Below are 21,768 nucleotides of genomic sequence, written 5' to 3' on the forward strand. Positions count from 1 at the left end.
CTGACCCAGCAGGGCTCTTCTGTTCTTGACTGTTTTCCAAGCCGCTTTTATTGCACCCCCATGTTTAAGTGCGTCCCTAAACGAGGAACACATAAAAGCAGAATGAAGTCGGGCATCTGATTCGTCACCTGCCCTTTAGTTCAGCTGCCCAAGAGGCGAGAGCTGGAAACTTGGGAAGAAGTGAACGATGCTTTGAGGGAGGAAGGAAACCAACAAACAAAAACAAGAAATCTCTGAGTCAAAAGAACCAGCAACAGCAGAGTTGTAATTCAGAATATTTTGCTCAAAATAAAATCAGAAACATTCAAAATGCAACAGAACTGCTTAACCACAAGCAGTGGAAAGAAGGGGGGGGAGGGAGGGAGGAGTCCAAGGGAAAACTGTTAAGGTACAACAACAGAAGAGTACATTGGATTGTGCACCATTTCACACAGCAGCACTGACCAAGCTCACTACGAAAAGAAACAAAAGCACAGGCCTTGATTGTCGACGTAATCAAACCAAGCTTTCTGTACTGAAACACTAAGGAGTGTGGCCATTTAGCGTCTAGCATAGCTGTTAAATTAATAAAATATTTATTTATTCTTAGAAGTGTAACAAAAACTGTTTTAACTTTTATCATGTTAAAAATGTTAAAAACTATGTTCAACAAAGCAATAGGATTCCTAAGGAGCCCAAGGGTCTTCCCTAGGCATAAGAGTCGCCCTCCGTTCAGAGAGCCTGTAACAATGTCCACACAATGGCTTTTCATTCCCATTTTGAGAGTTCAAGATGGGACCCCCCCCCCCCTCCCCATCGCTGGCAGAAAATGGCTTGCCCCTTCCCTACTGAGAGGACACCTCCTAAGAACCCTTGGAGATGCTCCTAGCACCAGTTCTATGGGTGACCTCCATCCCTACCAAGGGGGTGTGGTTCTTGGAGCTTCGCGCATGCAAGAGCTTCATGTTCAGGGCCTCATGTACAGTGTACACGAAACAGGGAGCCCCTACTGTATGTGTGAAAGGCAGCCGATATGCACGGGAAATTTGAGTACTCCCCAAGAATATCACGGTCTGATGTAAGGTTGCAGCAGCCTAAGGAAAATTGAAGTCCACCCAGGTGCCTCTTGGGCTTCTATAGAACCAGGCCAAAAATAACAATTTCAAGATCAGAAAGCATCTCCCAAGCAAAAAAAACCCACCCTCACAGACTTGCAGAAAATGACCGGCTAACACATATTAACCGTTCCGAATCTATATAATATTTCCTCCTAGAGACACAGGAGTGGTTTGGTGGGAGCTCTCCTATTTGAAACTGAAAGCAAAAAGGCCTTTAGCACCCAAGCCTCTCCAAACGGCCGCAAGATGAATTTCTCCCCCAAGGGAATTGAATTAACATCCATTAAAGCTGCCAAGCTTTAATCTTTAAAGTAGTCTTTTTTGTTTTCTTCTTTGAAAGTGCTTAAATTAACGTTAAGACGGCATCTCCATGAGACGTGCCAGGAACAGGGGGGCTTAAAATTTGGACAGGAGGCAGGACTTCTGCCATGCGTATAAAACAAGTCTCTCTTTCCCCGCAGAACTGTTTAATCCTGTCAACGTCTTCCGCCCTCATCCACCATATAAACTCTTCTAGGGCTGCCTTATCTGCGACGGGTCTGCCCACGCACTGATTTGTTTAAATAAAAGGAACCTGTGTAGGATCATACCCTGGAAGAGGATTTGTAGGAGCCTAAGGTGCTTCCTTTTCCTGGGACACAACATCCTGAACATGGAATGCTGTCTGATAGAAACACAACAAGATTTGAGTCCAATGACACCTTTAAGACCCACGAAGATTTATTCAAGGTGTGAGCTTTCGTAAAGGTCACACCTTGAATAAATCTTTGTGGGTCTTAAAGGTGTCATTGGACTCAAATCTTGTTGTGCCCATTCCACCAGCCTTACCACCTTTGGACCCAAAGCAAGGGAACACCCCTCAGCAGCCGTTGTACAGTAGACAATTTCACCCAAGTCTCCGAAACACAGCCCAAGATTGCTGTCTCGGCCTGGAGGAATCCTGTTAAAGGTTCCCAAAGCAGCAGACCAAAATGACTTCAAGGCTCTTCACGTCGGGCTCCTTTAGGAAAATTTCAGCCAGAACCCTGATGTGACATTCCTTACCCAACCCAAATTCGGCTCAACAAAGAAGTTTCCATGGCTAATTAGCCCTCATGTTGCAATGTTGTCGTGGGTGGGAAGACAACAGTTATGCAAGGCTTACTACGGAAGAGGAATGCCAAACAAACTTTAGCAATATTCCACTGGAGATGAGAAGCAGATGTAGAATTGCCCAGAAATGCTCTGCCAAAGGGGACTTTCACATACTGAATGGGAAAGGTGCCGTGACAACACTCATTCCCCCAGGCCCTCCTTCTAAAAGGACATGCCTTGGCATTTCTCTGCTGCCATCAACCAGCCTTAACACCCCCCCCCCCTCCACGCAGGTTCTTCCACTAGCTTTGTTCCCCCCTGAATTTAAGCAGCATGAAGTATCAATGGCTCCTATTTGTTCAGCTTTTTAAAATGTGCGTGAAGCAAAACACCACCGCTGATGGACGACTGGGTTGATAAAGACCCGCCGGACGCCTGATCTCTCTTCTAAAAGCAGAGACCCAGAATGCCAGCATGAGCAGCGCAAAGTGCTCATTTCTGATTTGGACAACCGGGCTTATTAAAGGAAAAAGAAAAGAAAAGGCTGAGCTATTGTCCCTCTCTTGCAGCTCATGTGACCGCGGAATAATACATTCTTCCTTACAAAATGATCAAGGGCTTCCAGGATTCTGGAATGACTGGGTTTGTTGAAGGCGCCACCAACGCAGCTAAGGAAGGGACAAGGTTCCTCAGCTAACATTTCTGTGGGCCAACTGTTGGCTTACATTCATTTCTAGGAAAGGGCAACACTTCGCTCAAGGCACATCTAACCTTCAAGTTTTCCCCAACCACTACGGCTCTCAACGAAGGTACCCTGGGCCTGTAATTCTGGGAAGAGGCGGGGTGGGAGACACACCCTTCTTAGGGCCCTTACAGAACTACAACTCCCAGGGTGCTTTGCAGTAGAGAAGCCAAGGTGTTCACATTGGGTTCCAACCAGCTTTGTAGAGTCAAAGTGTTCTAGGGAAGAAGCACTCTTTTAGGTTGGCTTTGGTCAACGGGGCCGTGGGCACACAGAAGGGAAACACATAATTCTTCTGGAGTGGAAGAATTATGGCCTGCAGACACTGCTCTCCTCTCAATTGCCACGTGATTTCTGATGTCCCAAAAGGCCAAGTTTCTCTCCTCCCAGCAAGAACACAGCTTAAACCCCAACAGCGAATAAAAACCCAGCCGACACAAAGACACGGAGGAGAGAAAAACACTGCAAGGATCCATGTGCTATTGGTCGAGAGAGCCCCCGAGGACCAGGATCTGACAGAACGTTGTGGGTTAATGAGCTTCGGACCGTATTATGCTCCAAGGGGAAGTTTAGTTCTCACGCTGATGGTCGTGTGGTGAGACAGCATTAAGTAACAAAAAGAAAGGTTCAAGGCTCATTTCCTCTCCACCCACCTGGAGCAACGGAGCAAAAGCATTACAATTCAGATGTACGCAAACTCCCAATTCCTAGGAACTACAGATTCTGCCCCAGTTCTAACCTCCGTGGTCCCAAATTTGGTGACAACAAGAAGTAAAGCCAGATGGCAGTTACTGAGAAGAGCAAAGAGAAAAATTAGCAACTGCAGCAGGTACCCCAAGCTCTTTCTTCTCAGAAGCAACTCTCATACCTGTGTCGTGCATGCTTGAGAAGAGACGGGTGCCCACTGCTGCCATCAGAGGCAGGCCCCCCCAACCTTCCAGGTAGATCAGCACACAGAAACTTCACTCCCCACCCACCCACCCTGCTTCCAGAGCAAGCTGATGGAGGGGATGAAAAGAAGTGACGTTCTTCTTCGTAAGACAGCAGATCGGGTTGGATTTCTCCTCCAGTCCCCGGAGCAAGGCTAAGATCAGCCCGCCCAGCCATGGACCGTGATGCCAGCCAGGCCTTTGTGCGTTTGGAGCAAGTCTGGCGGATCGTGCTTCTCAGCCGGCACATCGGCCGGGACTGCTCGAAACCATTGTTAACGTTGCCGACAGGACGACATACAAAACGTTTATTGCAAGTGGGTGGATAACAAAACGGAACTACACGGGCGTCTCAAAGGGGGGGGGGGGGAAGTTCTTTAAAACTAAAAAGGAAACCTCTAAAAAATAATGATAATAATACAAATAAGAAGTTCATATTGGAGTAGCCGAGTCCGCCTGGACTGGAACGAGTTGATATTTGCGCTGGTCCACAAGTTAAGGTCCCATTTCTTTGCACTCTGCAGGTCTCCCTGCCTGTTTGTGTTCAGGAGTGTAAGGCTTAAGGAAGGAAAACCTTTTCCCTCGGCATGCCCTGCTGCACCAGGTGAATCGGCAGCCTGGGATTCTTCTCTTTCAGCAGATCTGGAGGCAGCTGTGGAAAGCTGGCAGCTACGGAACCCCGTTTTCCTTGGCTGGAGAAATTAAAACTGCTAACAAAACGAAGAACCCAAAAAAAAAGAAAAGAGGAAACAAACATCCACTCAATAATTGACCTAAAAAAGTTGAGTCACTCATGTAAACGCTGACAGAATTGGGTTCCTGTTGGGTTCCTCGGTTCTAGGACCGACTGAGACTTTGTGGAAGTTTCCGGCGGAAGCTCCTCTTCCTGCGAGATTCAAGTTTGTACCCAGAAACGCTTCTCCTCTGCATGGGTCAGCTGCCTGGTGTGGATAAGAAGGAAGGGGCAGGAGTGGGGGGGGGCAGGGCACGTGGGCTGCAGAGTTTCGGGGGGCTGGTTTCCTCGGAGGCCCCCAGCTTGGATTTTTTTTTTTTTTTAAGAATCAGAAATACTCGCATTTTCAAACTGAAAAGATTGTGCGCTGGCTTCGAACCATCTTCTCTGATGCTTCCTTGGCTCTTTAAGACTCTTGGGGGACCACTTCCATCACCTTCTGACAGAGGACCGTCGTGGAGTCTGGCGGAGGAAAAAGGGGAAACAAAACAGGAAGCTTTTTGAGAATTGTGATGGTCTTTGTGTTCCAGGGACGCTTCATTCAGCCACCGGCCCTTTTATTAGCAAAATGTGCTTGAATTATTTGCAATAGTTCGCAACTGTTTTTTGACCCTGATTGGCTGGAAAGAGGGTATGAAAATATTCCAAACGAATGAAACGAAAACAGTCCTACGGCACCCACTATTCCAGACCTGCTCTTTGGAAACAGAACAGAAACTCAGCTGCTCTGCGAGGTGCAGTTCTGCAAATGAGGAGGAGCCCAAACGGAGAAATGAAATCTCCATTCAGGCTGCCAAGCGGTACTCACAGATCAGCTGCAGCAGCCACTTGGGCTTATTTTGCCACCAGACCCCGATGTAGTAAACGGGGACCCCGCTGAGGATAATGGCGAAGCCGATGCCACATTCCTTGGGGGTCATCCAGAAGGAGACCACGATGAGGAAGACGCAGGCCAGGATGAAGAAGATGGGCAAGGCGAGGTTGACCTGCGTGCGGGAAACCAGCAAGGGACAGGAGATGACCACACAGGACCACGCACAGGAGCATGCACTAGCCACCCCCTCTCCATCCTCATTTCCACCCCTTCCCACGCCCTGGGGAGAGCTCTGGGCACCTACCTTTATGGGTCTCTCCAGCTCTGGCTTCTTGTAGCGCAGCCACAGCATGCCGATGATGGCCAGCCCCACGCACAGCCAGTTGAAGAAGCTGAAGAAGTTGATGACGGAGAAGATGTCGTTGGAGAAGGCGTACATCAGGGTCATGACGCACTGCGGGGGGCGGGAGGGGAGAAGGAAGAACGGCTAAGACAACTGGCAGGAGAACCGCTGGGAGCCAGCCTGGCGCCGCGGCAGTTAAAAGCCCTGGAAACAGATCCGAAAAATGCAGGTTCAAATCCTCCCCTGGAAGCCGGCTAGGGCAAGCAGGGGCCGATCGGCCTCTCTCGGCTGAGCTTCACTCGCAGGGTTGTTGTGGGGTTAAAACAGAGGAGAGAGGAACGGTGTAAGCCACCCGAGGTCCCCAATGGGAGAAAGGCCAAGTAGGCGTGAAGAAAATGAATGAAAATGACAGCAGGCTGGGTTGGGAAAGGAGACCTTCCCCTTCATATTGCCAACTTACGCAGCAAGTGAATGCACAAAACAGGTGAAAACTGTTAGCACAGGAAAATTATTAATACAATTAATAATTAAAATTCCTAATAATTTTCACTCATTTTGGCCATTAATTGCATTAATAATTTTCCTGTGCTAACAGTAATGGCCTTTTTCAGCCTGAAGGAAGGAGGTCTTCTTTCAAAGGCTTTAACTTTTGGACTTCTGAAACACTACCTTGCCCCCAACTGCTACAGAGGAGGAGGAGGAGGAGGGACACCTTCAGCACGTTCCTGCTCGGGAGCCCAGGTGAACGGCATCAAAACTGTTCTGTGGCCCAGCCTCCCTGGGAGCCATCGGAGGTTCCCTCCGGCCAGGCTGATCTGGCCCAATCTCGGAGGCTAAAGCAGGGTCGGCTCTGGTGAGCCCTTGGGTGGCAGGAGGCCCAGGGTCACTGTGCAGAGGCGGGCAGTGGCCACACCACCTCTGCTGCTCTCCTGAAAGCCCTACACGGCCCCTTGTTCTCTGCAAGTGTGCTGCAACCAGATGGGCACCACCCACAGGCCCCCAGGGCCCCGGCCTTCCAGAGAGGGTCCTTACCGTGAAGATGAGCGAGGGGAGGGGCGTGAAGAGCTGAGGATGGATCATGGAGAGCAGGGAGGGCAGGTGGCCTTCGCGAGCCCCCACAAAGAATAGCCTAAGAAAGAGGGGAAGATCCTCTGTGTCACTGAAGAGCCAAGCAGCTGTTCCAGGCACACCATGTGTGCTTTTGGCACCGAGTTACAACCCTGCGGGGTCTGTTGTTAGAGTCAGACGAATCCCGTGTGAAGGGGAGAGAGCTTCTGTCCAATCGCAGGAAGGACACTGCCAGGCTGGCCTGTCCTCACCGCCCCCCCCCCCGGAAGGCCTCCCAGTACACAAGGCGGAGCACAGACACACATCCTCTGGAATTACCAAAAGTACTTTTTTTGCCAGGCCTGTTTCCGTCCAAAGGTGAGGCAGAAGGGATTCCCTCATGCCCAGATCTGGATCTCACTTTCCAAGCAGGGGGGCGAGGTCCCAGCTCACTGCTGTCAGCAACTGAGTAGAGATTGGCTCACTGATCTCTAATGTGGACATCCTTATTGTAGCCAGAATGTTTCCCGTGCAATTCCATTGGGAGTGGATGCAAGCAAAGCCAAAGGGCTCTTTTTTCCTTATTATCCCTGGAATTTGTTACCCATTTTCATGATGCTGTATGTACATTTAGTCTTACACTTTACCTATAGCAAAGATAGAGGAGTCCAAGAGCACCTCTAAGACCAACAAAGATTTATTCAAGGTGGGAGCTTTCGAGTGCAAGCACTCGAAAGCTCCCACCTTGAATAAATCATTGTTGGTCTTAAAGGTGCCCTTGGGCTCAACGACCCGCTTGAAACTTTGCCTATCGGTATGAATGGATTACTTCCATCCCACAACACTGTATCCGAGGAGTTGTGCCTGCACACGATAGCTCACCCCCTGGAATAAAACTCAGTTGGTCTGAAAGGTGCCCCTGGACTCTAAAATTTGTTTTGAGATAAACTGTTGCTGTTTACGGTGGGTTCTAAGTGCCTCTTAGCTACCTCGGGAGCCAATCTTCAGTTGAAGAGCAGGAGGCTAATTTTATATATTTAAGTAGTTGGCACTCCCCCCTCCCTCGTTGCCCCCAGGAGACTGGGATGCCCCAACCCGGCCCGTGGCTTTGAGAAGCCTACCTGGACGACGTGAAGAGGGACCCATTGACTGACCCAAAACATGACAAGCCAACGAAGACTGGGATGATCCAAGCCATGACGCCCAGGTGATAGTTCCCAAAATCCTACAGCCAAAAAAAAGAGGGAGAAGAGCATGTCAATTTTTCTGACAGTAACGTCTGGAGGAAGCAAATATGGAGATGTGGACGTTGGGGACAGGAGGGAAAGCGAAGGTCAGTGGTGGACGTACAAGATCTATAAATCTGTGTGATCCAGAACTAAACTCTGGTGCCACGAGTTCAAATCCCGCCCCAGCCATTGTCCCCTTAAGGGATTGGCAACGATAAAGCCAATATCGGATTTGGCTCCTGACCTGCAAACCAGCAAAACCAGCCTTGCAGGGTTGTTGTGAGGTTGAACAGAAGACTGAACCACTTTTTGCAAAAGGAAACCGCTGTCGTGGTTGAAACTTCCTCTGAGGAGTTCAGGACGGCGTTGGTGGGGTTTTCCCCCTTCTATTTTGGCCTCACAGTGTCCCCCTTGCCCCAAAACAGTTTTTGCAGAACTGAAGTTCTAAACAGTGCGTTCCTACACAGGGAAAAGGACCACACTCGACAACATGAATTGCAAAGCGGCTTGGAGAAATTATTAGGGCCCATGGCCCTGTGCTGAAAGGCAAATCTTTGCCTCATTTCACACAATTCTTGGCTTCAGTCCTGTTTTAAGGCCCGGTTCCTATTGCATTCTTTCCCTGGATTGCATTGGCTCACCCTATGGAATCCACCTCCAGCAAGTGAGAAAGGTGTACTATAAATAAGGCAAATACACAAAACAAATAAGCAATTTAGACAGGGAGAAGGACGTCCCCTTAACACGGACTTGAACCCGTGGCCCTACCCATTACGAGAAGCTGCCTTTATAAATTAAACCCCTATGCCCGTGCCTACAGTTTCAAATTACAACCAATAAATGAGGCAAGGCAGAGATCCTTTTGCCAGCTGGCACTGCAAAAATAAATAAAAAGGACATCGCAGATCAATATTGACGGACTGCTTCGTGCCCCCCCCCAGGCATCGCCCCGGCAACTGATCAGAAGATTAAGCCGCCCGTGACGCTTTCTTCCCTCCCGCTCAGCTCCAGAGAGCTGCCGGCAGACAAGACCTGCCTTATCATCTCTGCTCGGCTGAGCGGCCCCTCCCCACCTGCAGGGGGGAAAGGCAACAAAGACGGGGGGGGGGGGGCGGGGGCGAGTAACACGGGAGATGCTCTGCTTGTAGCGCCTTGCTGGTGGGAGCCGTTTCCGGGTGACTCGTCTTACCACGGCGACTGCTTCTGACGTCAGCATCTCATCCACCGTCAGGGTGGTGAAATAGGCCAGGTTGGTCAGGACGTACACCAGCGTCACGATCGGCAGGGAGATGATGATGGCGAGGGGCAGGTTTCTGGGGAAGGAAGAAGCGCACAGAGATGCCGCCGGCATTTTCACAAGCAACGCCGAAGACCCCCCCCCCCTTCCTCTCCCAGCAATACCCTTCAGCCAAGAGTTCATCCAGGCCAGCCCAATCTCATCTCTCAGAAGCCAAGCAAGGTCAGCCCTGGCTAGCACCTGGACGGATGGGAGACACACGGCCTCTTTTCATCTCTCGCCTTGAGCACCTGAAAGGGCCTCTAGCTCGACAGCGCTTCCAAGGGAGGCCGCCACGTCAGGCCTGTGCTGGATCAAGGCTGCCTCCTCCCCTGAGAGGGGGCAATTCCGAGCATCATGCTCGGTCACAATGTCTTGTGATTCATGGACCTTCCGTGGCTGCAGGACAGCCGTCTGCAGCGCTTAGTCTAGGAAGGAGGACTAAAGGTCACCTGTTGCTCGGCCTTCAGGAAGTCAGGATACGGTTACCATGACGCTTGCCTGATGGTGCTCAGTTCCAACTCGGCCTCCGCGAGCTTTGCCTTCCCAAAACCACCTGGGGAAGAGCCGTAGCTCAGCGGCAGAGCGTCTGCTTGGCAGGCAGAAGGTCCTGGGTCCAAATCTCAGCTTCTCCAATGGGAAAGACCTCGGCCTGAGACCCCACAGAGCCGCTGCCGGTCTGAGGAGACAATCCTGGCCTTGCGTGGCCGAGGGTCTGAGGCAGGACCATCATGCATCTTCACACAGACAGGAGTGATGACCAAGCATGAAGCCCACCCCAATATGGGCAGAACTCTTTGTGTCGGTGGTGGTGGGGAGAAACCGGGAAGGCTTGAGGAGACCTCTGAAGGGTTCTTTGCCACCTTGGCTGGTAGGGGCTGCGTTTGCTCCTGAACAGATTAATTCAAAGGGCCTCACAGCTGCCCTATTCCAGGGGAGGGGAGGGGGGGGAGGATTAAATGCTGCAAAGCCACCCGGCTTCAGATTAAGAACCTGTCCCAGTTCTGCTACAGAAAGACGCCTGTGTTGACACAAAGGACCGGCCGGGTTAGCTGCAGCCCACAGAAAATCAAACAGCCGAGCACTCAAACAAAAGGCAGGTCTGTTCCTCCCAGGAACACAATAAACTGGGGGTGTGTGCGTGCAAAGATCTTCCCGATGCAACTTGGGACTGACCTGCAGGCGGAAAAGCCACAAGAGACTGCCCTGCTGCCGCCTTCACCAGCTGCAGCAAACTGACGTGGTCAGGAAAAGAAAGGACCTGGAACCCAGGAACTAGGAGGGCCCTGCCCTGAGCGACACGGCACGGCCCCAGGGAGCCTTTGCCTTCACTGGGTGGGGGGGGGGCGCTTGGACCTCTGCTCTCGTTCCCCACACATCGTGCCCTGAGAGGTCAGCAGAATTCGGCTCTGCATCGCAGAGAACACGGCATCAGCAAACTGGACCAAGCTCCCTGTGAAAAACCTTTTGGCTTTTAAGTTTGGAGAAATGGATACACCTTCTGCATGGCATACACTCAGCTACACAGTGAACGATTGCCCACTTTTGGGACTGCCAGCTTTCTCCAACGGGCAGTGCTCCTGTGCCTTCTAACTACTGCCTGTCTGACAAGCGAAAAGCCAGCAAGGTGGCCTCCGTCAGACAGCGCTATCGGGAAGAGCATGCATCCATGCTGGATCTAGAATGCGCGGAAGCACGGCTAGAAGAATGCTGGCAACCCTCACTATAAAACAAGTACAATAAATTAACGGGTAACCAAGCTCTGAGCAAAGTCATCCAAACGAAAGACTGTAAGTCTGCTCCTCCAAAACAGTCCTGTTTTAAATTCTGATACCTAAATCAGAACCCATTCTGCTTAAAAATATTCCCTGCCTCACATCTGAAGGCAGGTTTTCCCTTTTCATCTGAACCAGCAAACTGGAAAATTGTGGCCGTGAACACTTCTGACACATAAATGAATAAGTGTGATACAAGCTCACTGTTTTAACACGCGCAATATCAGGAAACTGAAGTATTTCCGGCCAAGATAATTGGTTTTGTTCAGTAAATCAGGAGTTTGCGTGCCGAAAGCCAGGGGTGTGGGGGAAGGAGAGCCGTAGGGTTTTCAAGGCAAGAGATGAGCAGAGCTGGCCTGCCATGGCCTGCCTCTGCGTGGCAACCCCAGCCTTCCTCAGCAGCCTCCCATCCAAGTCCTCCCCAGGGCCAACCTACTCCACTTCTGAGATCGGGCGAGATGGAGCTAGCCTGGGCCATTCCGGAAAGGGCCACAAGGATGCAATTGGAACAAACTTGAATTCTCTTCAGCCCACCAAAGGGGTTTTATTCAATAAATCAGGAAACCAGAGAGCATAGCGAATCCACTACATAACCAGAGCATCTCCCATATGTTGCTGAGTTTTCCAGTTAGTAGCTTTTTTCCATCTGAAGAGCATTTTTAAAACAAAAATACTATTTATTCTGCGGGTGGTGAATAAGGGGAAATCGAATCTTCTTTTTCCTTTTAAAAATGCGCTTCCAGCTGCCTATCTGCGATCGCTTCATTTCCCCAGCCCTTCAAAAGGGACCTCTGACAGCGTTCCCAGAACAGTCGCAAAACGCACATGTAGAGATCCCTGATAAAGCCCAGGACGACCGCCCCGTTGCATAGGCAGGGACAAAACAGCCTTCCCCAAATACCACTGCAAGCTCTCCACCTCCGGCGTGCTGCCCAAATTGTGCCCTCGGGGCGGCAGCTAATCTTACGAGATGGGTGGAAGGGACTTTTAAAACTGCAAAGACCGGGTGGGATTCCTCACCAAAACCCACCTGTAGGGGTTGATCATCTCTTCAGTCACAAAATTCAAGTAATTCCTGAAATTTTTAAAAGCAAAGTTGAAAAGGCAATTGAGGCGGTGCATCTGCAAGACAACACGATCCGTTCATCAGCAGACCTTAGAACAGCACGGAGGAGAAGTTAGAGGAGCATAAAAGAAAGAAAACAATGTTTACACCTTGGCCAGGAGGGATAACAGGAGGAGCACGGCCACAGGAGGACCGGCACACCCGTCTGCATTTCCCCCAGATGCCAACGAAAGAAGCAAAAGACTGGCTTTCTGAAAACCAAATATTCCCATCTACATCCAGCCCCTGCTGTGTTTCTGGAGCTTGGTCAAATCCAAGCCAAGTAACCTGACCCACTTTTCTCTTTTTTTTAAAGTGACAGATTAAGTGATATCGAGCACAAATCATGCCCATTAATAACCTCTCTTCCCCTGGAACCCACGGACAGGAGGCAGACCTCAAAGGGAACGCGGGCATCCTGCAAGTCCCGAACTCACCTGAAGGTCACGCTGAACAGGACATTCGGTCCAGCAAGGCCTGTATCACCTACTCTGACTGCCAGCCACTCTGCAGGTCTTTCCCCTCCCCTCCTGCCTGGTCCTTCTTAACTGGAGAGGCTGCCGGGGACTGAACCTGGGACCTTCTGCAGGCCAAGCAGAGGCACTGCCCCTGAGCAGGGCTTCCCCCCAAACGAACGCATGAAGCTGCCTTCTACCGAATCAGACCCCCCGTCGGGCAGTCCATCTCCAGGGGCTCTGGGGGAGGCTTCCACATCACCTGCTGCCAGGTTCTTGACCCCAGAGATCATGGCCCTTCCCCGAATCGACAGTTTGGACACGCTTACCAGCCTCCATAAGCAAAAAGGCCGCTATACAGGGCCAAGACGATCTTCCCCACTTCAAGGTTTGTGCCCTCAAAGGAGTATTCAACGCTCAGGTTGTCCACATCACCTGCACGGGACAAAACAGGAGAGACAAGACATTCAGACACGCCTCGCCCGTAGCTGGGGGGCTCTTTTCAGTGCTGAAATGGCGGGCCTGTCCGAGGCACCTCAGTCAGAGTCCCAGTCCCCTGCCCAGTCAGAGGGAGTTCCCAGTGACCTTTCTCAGTGTCCTCACAGAACCTCGGCCAAAAGCCACCGGAGAAACCCGCTGAGGAGAGGCAGGAGCTGTGCCCCCTCCCACCCCCCGCAAGGGAAAGGTCAATTCATGTGCCAAATTGGTCTTTGCCTAATGTGAGAAATAGCTCTGAAATATATTTATTTTATTTATAACCATGCTTAATTAAGCCACACGTGTCTAAGTACCCAACGTGGAAAATGCAGGCTCGTTTCACGCTAGCCGAAGTGTGACGGTCGCGTTTTGTTTCGGAGGGGAGGGCAGCGTTTCTTCCACGGGTCCCACCAGCCTGAGCGTTTCCGTCCCTCCCCGAAGCCTCGGGGCCAGGATTCGGCCTGTTCTTTCGGGGGCCGGAGGAAGCCGCAAACCCTCACGTCCCTCTGAACAGGGGGAAGGGCTCGACTACCCAGGGCTTCCTGTTATCGGCTCGGCCTTGAAGGAAAACAGCCCAGGAAGGGGAGGGGGGGGCATAAGAGGGGAGGGGGTCCTTCAATTGTGCCCTTGTGGAAGACACGCCCACCAGGCCCAGCGTTTATTTTCATTACGGGAGCCTCAGGAGACGTTTGGCGGCAGGACTTTTGATCCGGAGGCCAAGCCCAGGCTTTGGAGAAGGGTGGGAAGCGGCCGAAGCCTCGTTCCCTGGCCCGGAGGGGCAGGAAGGGATGGGGAAGGTCTCAGGCAGTCGGCTGCTGCCCATGTGATCCGACTCAGGGCACCGAGAGCCGGGCAGCCTGGTCACGCGGACGCTTCTGCTTGAATAGGGCTTAATCCACTGCCCTGTCCCGACATTCCAGCCGTTCGCCACGAGGAGAAGCGGGCAGAGGGGAGAAGGAGCCTGGCCAAGAAAATCCGCTTTCCTCCAACCATCACGAACACCCCCCTTCCCCCTTCCTTTGCAGACAGAGGACCACGCAAGCAAGCAAGCCAGCTCCCGGGGGACGCCTTGTCAAAGGACAACACAGGCAGCTGCCTTCGACTGGGCCAGGCCCTGGGGACAGCGAGGGCAGGCGGGTCTGCACGGACAGGCAGCCAGCCCTCAGGCGGAGGCCTTCTGCACCGCTCCCTAACGCGCCCTTTCCCTGGAGGTGCCAACACATGCTCCACCTCCGAGCCACGACCCCTCCCTGAAGACCCTGCGCCGGGGCCTGCTGGCCAGTTCCCATCTCTGTGCTTGTTTGCGCTGGGCCGCCACTCCACATGAAAGCGCCCGTGCGTCAGAGGCACGCCAGGCCCTGCAGGCAGAAGCACCTTTGCCTAACCCAGAGGCATGCCTCACTCAAGCCCTGCAGGACGCAGCGCGCTCGGTTCACCCGGGCAAATGTGGCACCAGCTGTTCCCGCCTTCCTTTCTGCTCGTGGCCTCCGGGACTGACGCGCTGGCTGGGTGACTTACGCTGTTGCCCTCCTGGGCCTGGCGGCGAAGAGGCTGCCCGCATCCAAGACTGGCTCAGCAGTTCGGCCAGGCCCTGTGCCAGTAGGTCTGGACGGGACTCCCCACCCCGGCAAGCGCGCCCTCTGCAGATCCGGTGGGCGGCAACCCGGAAGAGGCCTTCTCGGCCATGGCACTCTCACCCCAGGGAGATTCATCGGTCTCCTTCTGCTGCCGAGCAAAGCCTCGTCTCATGGCCCCCTCCTTCCTAGTTCTTGGGTTTCGGAGGCATTTTAATGGTGCTGCACATTTTTTAACTCTTGGAAAAAATGTTTCAATGGCGTGCGCCTGAGGGTTTTGACTTTATTGGTTTTGATCGTGTCGATTTGGCTTGCGTGCTTGACGTTGTTAGCTGCTTGGGCGACCCTTGCAAGGGCAGAGAGGCGGGAGAGGACTTTTGTAAAGAAATTAAAATAATGTGGCCGTTCACAGAAGTCCTCACGCTGCTGGCATGGAAGAGAGGCTGCAGGCGACAGGTGCTGCTGGAGACCCCCACGCAGCCCGAGACCACGAGGCCACCAGGTGGGTGTGAGCCCTCTCCTGACCAATTGCTCCTGCCCGAAGCGCCGTTGCTATTTATATACCGCTGCAGCCCTCCCTCCAATTAACACCAGCCCCCTTCTCAATTCTGCCAGCTCCCCAAAGGTGCCCTGGGAGCACAGCCACAGCTGCCCCCGCAGACTGGCACCCGCCCTGCCATGGCGCCGACCTGAAATGCTTCTTTAACTGCACTCGACTCTAAAATTAACCAAATTAAAAGTAACATGTACCGACACAGTGTGCCCGTCCGCAACTCTTAAAACAGCCAAATTCCTGGTCAGGTTGACTTGCCCCTTTTCATCACCGGGGGGGAGGGGGGGATGGGAAGAGGGAAGGAACGGCTTCGTGGGGTGGGGGACCCCTTCGTTTTTAGCCCAAGCAGCTCCAGGTCAAAGCGATGATGGGTAATCGGCAAAAGGGGCTCTCGGCTGCGGTTACTAAACGGTGGATCGATGGCAAACGTGCCAAGGCAGGCGGGCGGCCACTTTCATGGCAGGAGAGGGAGACACGCCGGGCGCCGGGCCAAGGAGCATTCGCTGATTTGGTGGCGCCAGGAACGGTCGCAAAAGCAAAGCAGGTCCCAGCCTGACTGGCTTCCGGCCCCAAACTCCAGGAGAGCTTACCACCATATCACAACTGTCTGCTCCTATTTAGCCTACCGTCCACAAGCACCCCAAGATCACATTCGCACACGCACTGCTACCCGCAAGTGTCTCCCCCATCCAGGATGCCTGCCTCTCATTTCTGTGACCCACATGTCTGAACTTCTTCGTGAACGGCATCCTGTCCTCATGTGCTCTGTCTTCGGGGGTGCTCGCCAACCCTCCCAATTTGGTGTCATCAGCAAGTTTAACGAGGAGTCCATCCACCCCCTCGTCCGGATCACCAATAAAAATGTTGAAAAGTCCCAGATCCTGCGACACCGTAGGAAGAAGACTCTCTTGGTCTCCACGGGGCAGAAAGGTGGGGGATGAATGAATGAAATAAGTAAACCGAACCCCTCATTGCTGCTAGTTTACCCCCAAATAATTCTTCCCTCGCCCTCCTTCTCAGGCTGGTAACGCCCAGAGGTCACACCTCTCCGTAAAGGGAAGGAAAATGTACCCGGAGAGAGATGCTGGAAATGGCCCACAGAACTACCCCTGATCTAAACCCCGACTGAACCCGTGCTTGGCTTACATAACTGCGGAAAGGGAGGGGGACCCCCCCCCCTTCATCTCTCCCTTTTGTAAAAAAAGTAATTATTTCCCCCAGATGAGGAGGAGGAGGCATGTTACGAAACATCCATGAAGAGTGCTATTATTAATTGCCAAAGATGAGAGACACAAAGGGGGTGGTTGGCTGCCAGATTTCCTCCTTCCCCGCTGGGCTAAAAAGGCATTATTAACTCAAAGTGAAGAGGCAACGGTGTTTGTACACGTCCAGGCCCTGGGAAAATGCTCCGGCCTTCCTGTCCCAGCCCCCTCCCAAAACCGTCGCTTTGAAGGGGTTCTCACGAGCAAGACAGGGTGAGCCCCGCCTGGGCCAAGGCGCCAAGCCCAGAGAGGGTCCCTCCTCTTTGATGGCTGGCCCTTGAGACTCCGCGAGAAGATGTGCCAAGGCAGAGCGGCACTACTGGGCCTGCCCAATTTCCTCACCTCTTCTTTACTAGGGACAGGTGCCAGCTCCCACACGGCACGCCCGCTCTGAGCTCCCGCAAAGGCAGGCAGCAGACCCACTTCCCCCAGAAGCCCACCAGCCCAGTCAACCCCACCTGCGGCTGCAGAAACGCCTAGCTGGAGGAAGTAACAAAAAATACATTGAAAGCCATCCGGGTGGCCTGGCTGACAAGTGGGACCAGCACCCATTGAAGGTTGGCTTCCTTTGTAACAGAGCCAAAAATCTCAGAGCGAAGCCACGCACCTCTTTGACAGGTTGGAAGCTGGCAAAACCCGAAGCTGCGTGTCGCCTCTCGTTTCCTGCAGGACGCCGCCAAAGGTGGGACAGCACAAAGCGCAGAAAATAGACGCGTCTCCTGCAGCTCGATGTCCCGACGTTTGCCGTCAGGACATGCTCGAGGAAGAAGGACGCTAACTGCACCTGCGATCCAAACGGGCAATAATTCTAGCCCAGAAAGGTCGCAGAGAAGAATCCAGCGGAAAAAGTGGAAATGTCGGCTCACAGCAGAGCCCGTGCTGGGGATTATTGGGAAACAAGCAAAACCAGAAGGGCCCGCCATCAGGACAACATCACACAGAAGTGTTGAGCGGCTGCTTGCGAAATTCTGTGCCTAGTTCTGGTCTCCCCAAGGAAACCGGTGCCCAGTTTTGTTTGCCCCCATTCCAGAAAGCATGTTAAAGGGAGACCTGGAGTGGTGCAGAAGTGGCAACCAAGCCCATGGTGAAGTGGAAGACCTTTCCTGCAAGGAACGGCTGCCAGAACCCTGTTTGCGAGAGACACAGAAGGCCCATGCGAGCAGCGCAAGCGTGATCATTCTACACACATCACACAATTCTCACCTCACACTCAATGCAAAGCAAAGGAAACTGCACCACTAGCACCCCACGTACTGTCCCCAGTTTCATTTGTAAAACTAACACACCTTGGCTCTTCTTTGCAAGCAGACATATGCGCACACAGTCAGGGACACGTATATTTGCGTGCATTTGCTTTAACTGTGCAAGGGCTGGTGTTTGAGCTTTCCTGCTTCAGAAAAGAACATGTTTCTAGAACTTCCTTGGTGTGGAGAGAAAGGGGATTCCACCCCCTCCCCGAAGCGCTAGAAGACATGTTCATTTTTCAGGGAGGTGTCATGGCTCAGAGGTAGAGCATCTACTTGGCATGCAGAAGCTCCCAGGTTCAGCCCCTGGCGTCGCCAGTTAAAAGGGGCCGGCAGCAGGGGGTGGGAAAGACCTTTTTCTGCCTGAGACCCTGGGGAGCTGCTGCCAGCCTGAGCAGACAACACTGACCTCGATGGACCAAGGGTTTGATACATTATAGCAGGGGTAGTCAACCTGCGGTCCTCCAGATGTCCATGGACTACAATTCCCATGAGCCCCTGCCAGCGAATGCTGGCAGGGGCTCATGGGACGTGTAGTCCATGGACATCTGGAGGACCACAGGTTGACTACCCCTGCATTGTAGGGCAGATTCCGTGTCTAGAACTCAGGACGACCTACAATTCACTGCCACTGAGTTCGAAACAGACCAAAGCACTTTGCCCCAGGATATACAAAGGATTGGCAGCAGTCCCTAGTTCAGGAGTGTGGGGACGGCCCCGGCTTGCTCCGAAGGCTTTAAAGGGGAACTGGACACACACACAGCAACCGCTAACAGCTAAAAATAGAACTTCCACCTTCAGAGGCAGTGCGGCTCTCTAGCAAACAGTACAGCGGCAAAGGAGCGATTCATGCTCACTGCCTTGGGCATCTACCGCTAAGGGAGGGACACCAAATCCCACCCCCCCCCTGCTTCAACCCCGTCCTAATTAGAAAATCTGCAACACGGATTTGTGCCCTTTCTGTGCCAGCTGAAGAATTAGGCGAGTAAGTCTGGAAAGGGGGAGGAGGAGGAGGAGGAGGAGAAAAGAGGAAGCCGTACAAAAAACCTGAGAAATCCCAAGTACAATAACAACATGGGCACAGTCGGCCAAGAAGTTTGCCTGCCAACTGAATGGGGCAAGGCGGCCCTTCTCTTGGGGTGGGGGGAGGGAGGGAGGGGGGGGATAACTGCTCCCCTCTCAAGAGCAAGCAAGGTAAGGCATCTCAAGTGGGCAGGGGCAGCTCGACTGCCCAAGCAATTAAATATTCAGGCTGGCATTTGTTCTAGGGGCGCGGGGGTCAGCTCAAGCAAACCGCAAGGCAAGGCTGGTTGTGCAGTTCTTACCAAAGATCAAAGTAACTAGAGCCTCTCCTCGCCCACATGATCCCCCTCCCCTCCGCTTTGACGGGGGCACGCAGGGCGCAAGGTTAACCCTCGTGGTCTTTTCCTGCCTATCCAAGAGCCGACCGCTCCTGGACAGGCCTACAAAGTTGCCCAGATACATAAATCAAGCAGAAAGGACATTCGGAGTGAGCTTGGGGGTTTGGTCCCCTGCCTTCCCTGGAAAGCAACAGACAGACGTTAAGCCCAGTCCTTACATGACCCTGCATTTGCTCAGCAGCCAGCAGCCCAATCATAAAACAGACCGTGTGTGTGTGTGTGTGTGTGTGTGTGTGTGGTGTGTCCAAGCTGGTGCTCCAGACAGCAAATAATTCAGTGCATACAAGTGACAGGGAGATTATATTACTGCCTTGGGGGTGGAATTGAGAAGCGTTCAGAAAACCGTAGGAACCTCAGAAGAGCCCTGCTGGGTCAGGCCAGGGAGGGTCCATCTAGTCCAGGATCCTGCCTCACCCAGGGGCCAGCCAGTTCCTCTGCAGGGCCAGCCACAGGGCAACAGGAAAGCAGCCTCGAGGAGCAAGCAGGAAGGGCCATGAGGTGCTCCTGACCACAAAGAAACCCTGCAGGAGGGGCCGGGGGGAGGGAGAACTGCACCTCGGAAGAAGCAAGGGTGTGGAGGTACTTCAGGAGAAGGCCTTCGGACTGTGCCAAGTATCCTTGCTGCTTTGTCCTGTAGTCAGGTTCTGCTCCCCTCAAAAGTTCCCACCCGCTTTTTGAAATCTATTTATCTGTCCATTAAAAAAAACTGCTGAACGCAGGCGTTTGGCTCCACGGCCAGGTCCCCTCTCGGTCGGCCAGGCCCGGCTGCTCCTGCCATGAGGCCTCATCATTAGGAGGAAAGAGGCAAACAATTAACAAAAGTCGGCTTTCTTCTTTCAAGGGGTGTGTGTGTGGGGGGGGGAAGCTGAAAGAAAGGAAGAAAGAAGAGGAAGAACTTCCCACTCGCGACCCTTGCCCAAGAGCCAGAATTCGGGCACGAGGCCTCGAAGGGAATGTGCCTCCCTTGCGCAAGACCTGGTACTGCTGAGGCAGCGCAAAAGGAACGGCGACACCGCTCGCTCTATCCCGGAGCTAGGATCGGGGCCCCACTGCAGCCCTGGCGGAGAGCCCACGAGTGGGAAACCAGCCACTGGTTGGCTTGGAGGACTGGAGCCACGGGTGACAGCCGGCCGCTCTGCGCACGAGTGAGCCACACAACGTGGCCTCTGGGGAAGAGCCAACATCGCAAGGAGGGCGGAGCGTGGGGTGGCGGCTGCCCCTTGACTGCTCCTCTAGGCACTGGTGTCAGAGGATCCTCCGCTCCCTGCAGCCCTCCAGCTAAACGTCCGTGCCAGACACTCGTCACAAAACACAACAGCTGTGGGAGGAGATGCTCACGAGGGAGGAGGGAACGGAGGGCGAGGCCACAGGGAGCCAGCCACACACTATCAGCATGGGCCACCGCAGTTTTGCTCCTGAAGCGCAGGATCAGGGCCAAGCCAGACGCCCCTTCTAGAAAAGGCCTGGATGCTCACCAGCCTCTCACGTCTGTAGCGAAGACGAAGCGGCAGCAAAGAGAACGAGGTGGCCTGCTTGAGTCCCCCGCTGGAGAGCAAAGCGGGGTATAAATTCAGTAAAACACTTAATATCCTTCAGGCAGGCTATTACCGTGGGAGCTCGCTCTCAAACGGATCCTGGCTCTGGTTTGGCTTCTTTCCTGCCCCGTTGCTCCCCCAAAGTGATGCTGCACAGTTCGGCAACGGCCCCGGGAAGGCTGGCCACTCCCCCTCCCCCCCCCAAAAAATATGTCCCTTTTACAATGTGAATGACCGGAGCCTATTTGCATGCCCGACAACGCCTTTTCCCTCAACGCTGTTGTCATGCGCTCTGCAGCCTGTGCCGAGAGGTTTACAAGTCAAATTCTGCAGAACCTGCAGCCCTCAGAGCGGCTGACAGCCCAAAACATCAGACTCCTGGGGGGGGGGGGGGTTGGGGGTTGGGGGTTGGGAGTGGACTTCTGGCACTGAGGTGACCGAGGATTTTCTCCCCAGGGTCTGTTTCCCCTTCTGTATTTTTAAAAATATAGATAAAAACACGTTTCTCACTCGATTAAAAGCAGCCGCTCTTAACCACCACACCACGCTGGCCCTCAGGCCTCATTCTGGGACTGGAAAAGGTTGAAATGAACTTAAGAGCCCGGCTGGATCAGACCATCAGGCCCAGAACTCCCAGCTCATACAGGGGCCAACCAGTTCCCCATAATGTCCGACAAACATGCAAACAGGCTGATGCCTTCCCCAGAGGTCGCCTCCTGGCTCCGGGATTCAAAGGTTTGTTGCCAGATGACCAAAGCCAGAGAAAGGTGTGTTTGTGTGTGGGGTGGGGGGGGGGGATGGCAAACTCACCCTTTCCGAGCTGGATAAACCCCAGGATGATGATCAACGCCAGGGCCAGGAGCTTGGCAGCCGCGAAGACATCCTGTACACGGGTGGCCGCCTTCACGCTGTAGCAATTCACCGCCGTGAGCAGCACTGCGAAAGAGCAGAGAGGCAGAGTTAGCGGCTGCTGCAGGGGAGGGTCGAGAGAGGGCAGAATGCCACGCCGGGGGTCTAGGGCTGTGCGCTTCGGCTTGGCTCGGCCACCCCGGTGATCACCGAATCTTGAAGCCGTTTGTAGGA

General features: G+C 53.2%; 1 protein-coding gene across 1 annotated transcript in view; it reads right to left on the minus strand.

Annotated features, from left to right (window-relative positions):
- Nucleotides 1–232: 232 nt before the first annotated feature.
- Nucleotides 233–21,768, minus strand: part of SLC7A5 (solute carrier family 7 member 5) — a 30,452-nt gene continuing 8,916 nt past the window's right edge. The window contains exons 2-10 of the mRNA XM_077309456.1: nucleotides 21,496–21,621; nucleotides 12,949–13,054; nucleotides 12,090–12,134; nucleotides 9,198–9,321; nucleotides 7,901–8,004; nucleotides 6,765–6,861; nucleotides 5,694–5,843; nucleotides 5,384–5,561; nucleotides 233–5,037 (exon numbers count right to left, since the gene is read on the minus strand). Of these exons, the coding sequence (XP_077165571.1) occupies nucleotides 4,982–5,037; nucleotides 5,384–5,561; nucleotides 5,694–5,843; nucleotides 6,765–6,861; nucleotides 7,901–8,004; nucleotides 9,198–9,321; nucleotides 12,090–12,134; nucleotides 12,949–13,054; nucleotides 21,496–21,621 (986 nt within the window). The 3' untranslated portion in view covers nucleotides 233–4,981. The remainder of the gene's footprint in view (nucleotides 5,038–5,383; nucleotides 5,562–5,693; nucleotides 5,844–6,764; nucleotides 6,862–7,900; nucleotides 8,005–9,197; nucleotides 9,322–12,089; nucleotides 12,135–12,948; nucleotides 13,055–21,495; nucleotides 21,622–21,768) is intronic.

The sequence above is a fragment of the Paroedura picta genome, chromosome 14 (assembly GCF_049243985.1).
Source record: "Paroedura picta isolate Pp20150507F chromosome 14, Ppicta_v3.0, whole genome shotgun sequence".
NCBI lineage: Eukaryota > Metazoa > Chordata > Lepidosauria > Squamata > Gekkonidae > Paroedura > Paroedura picta.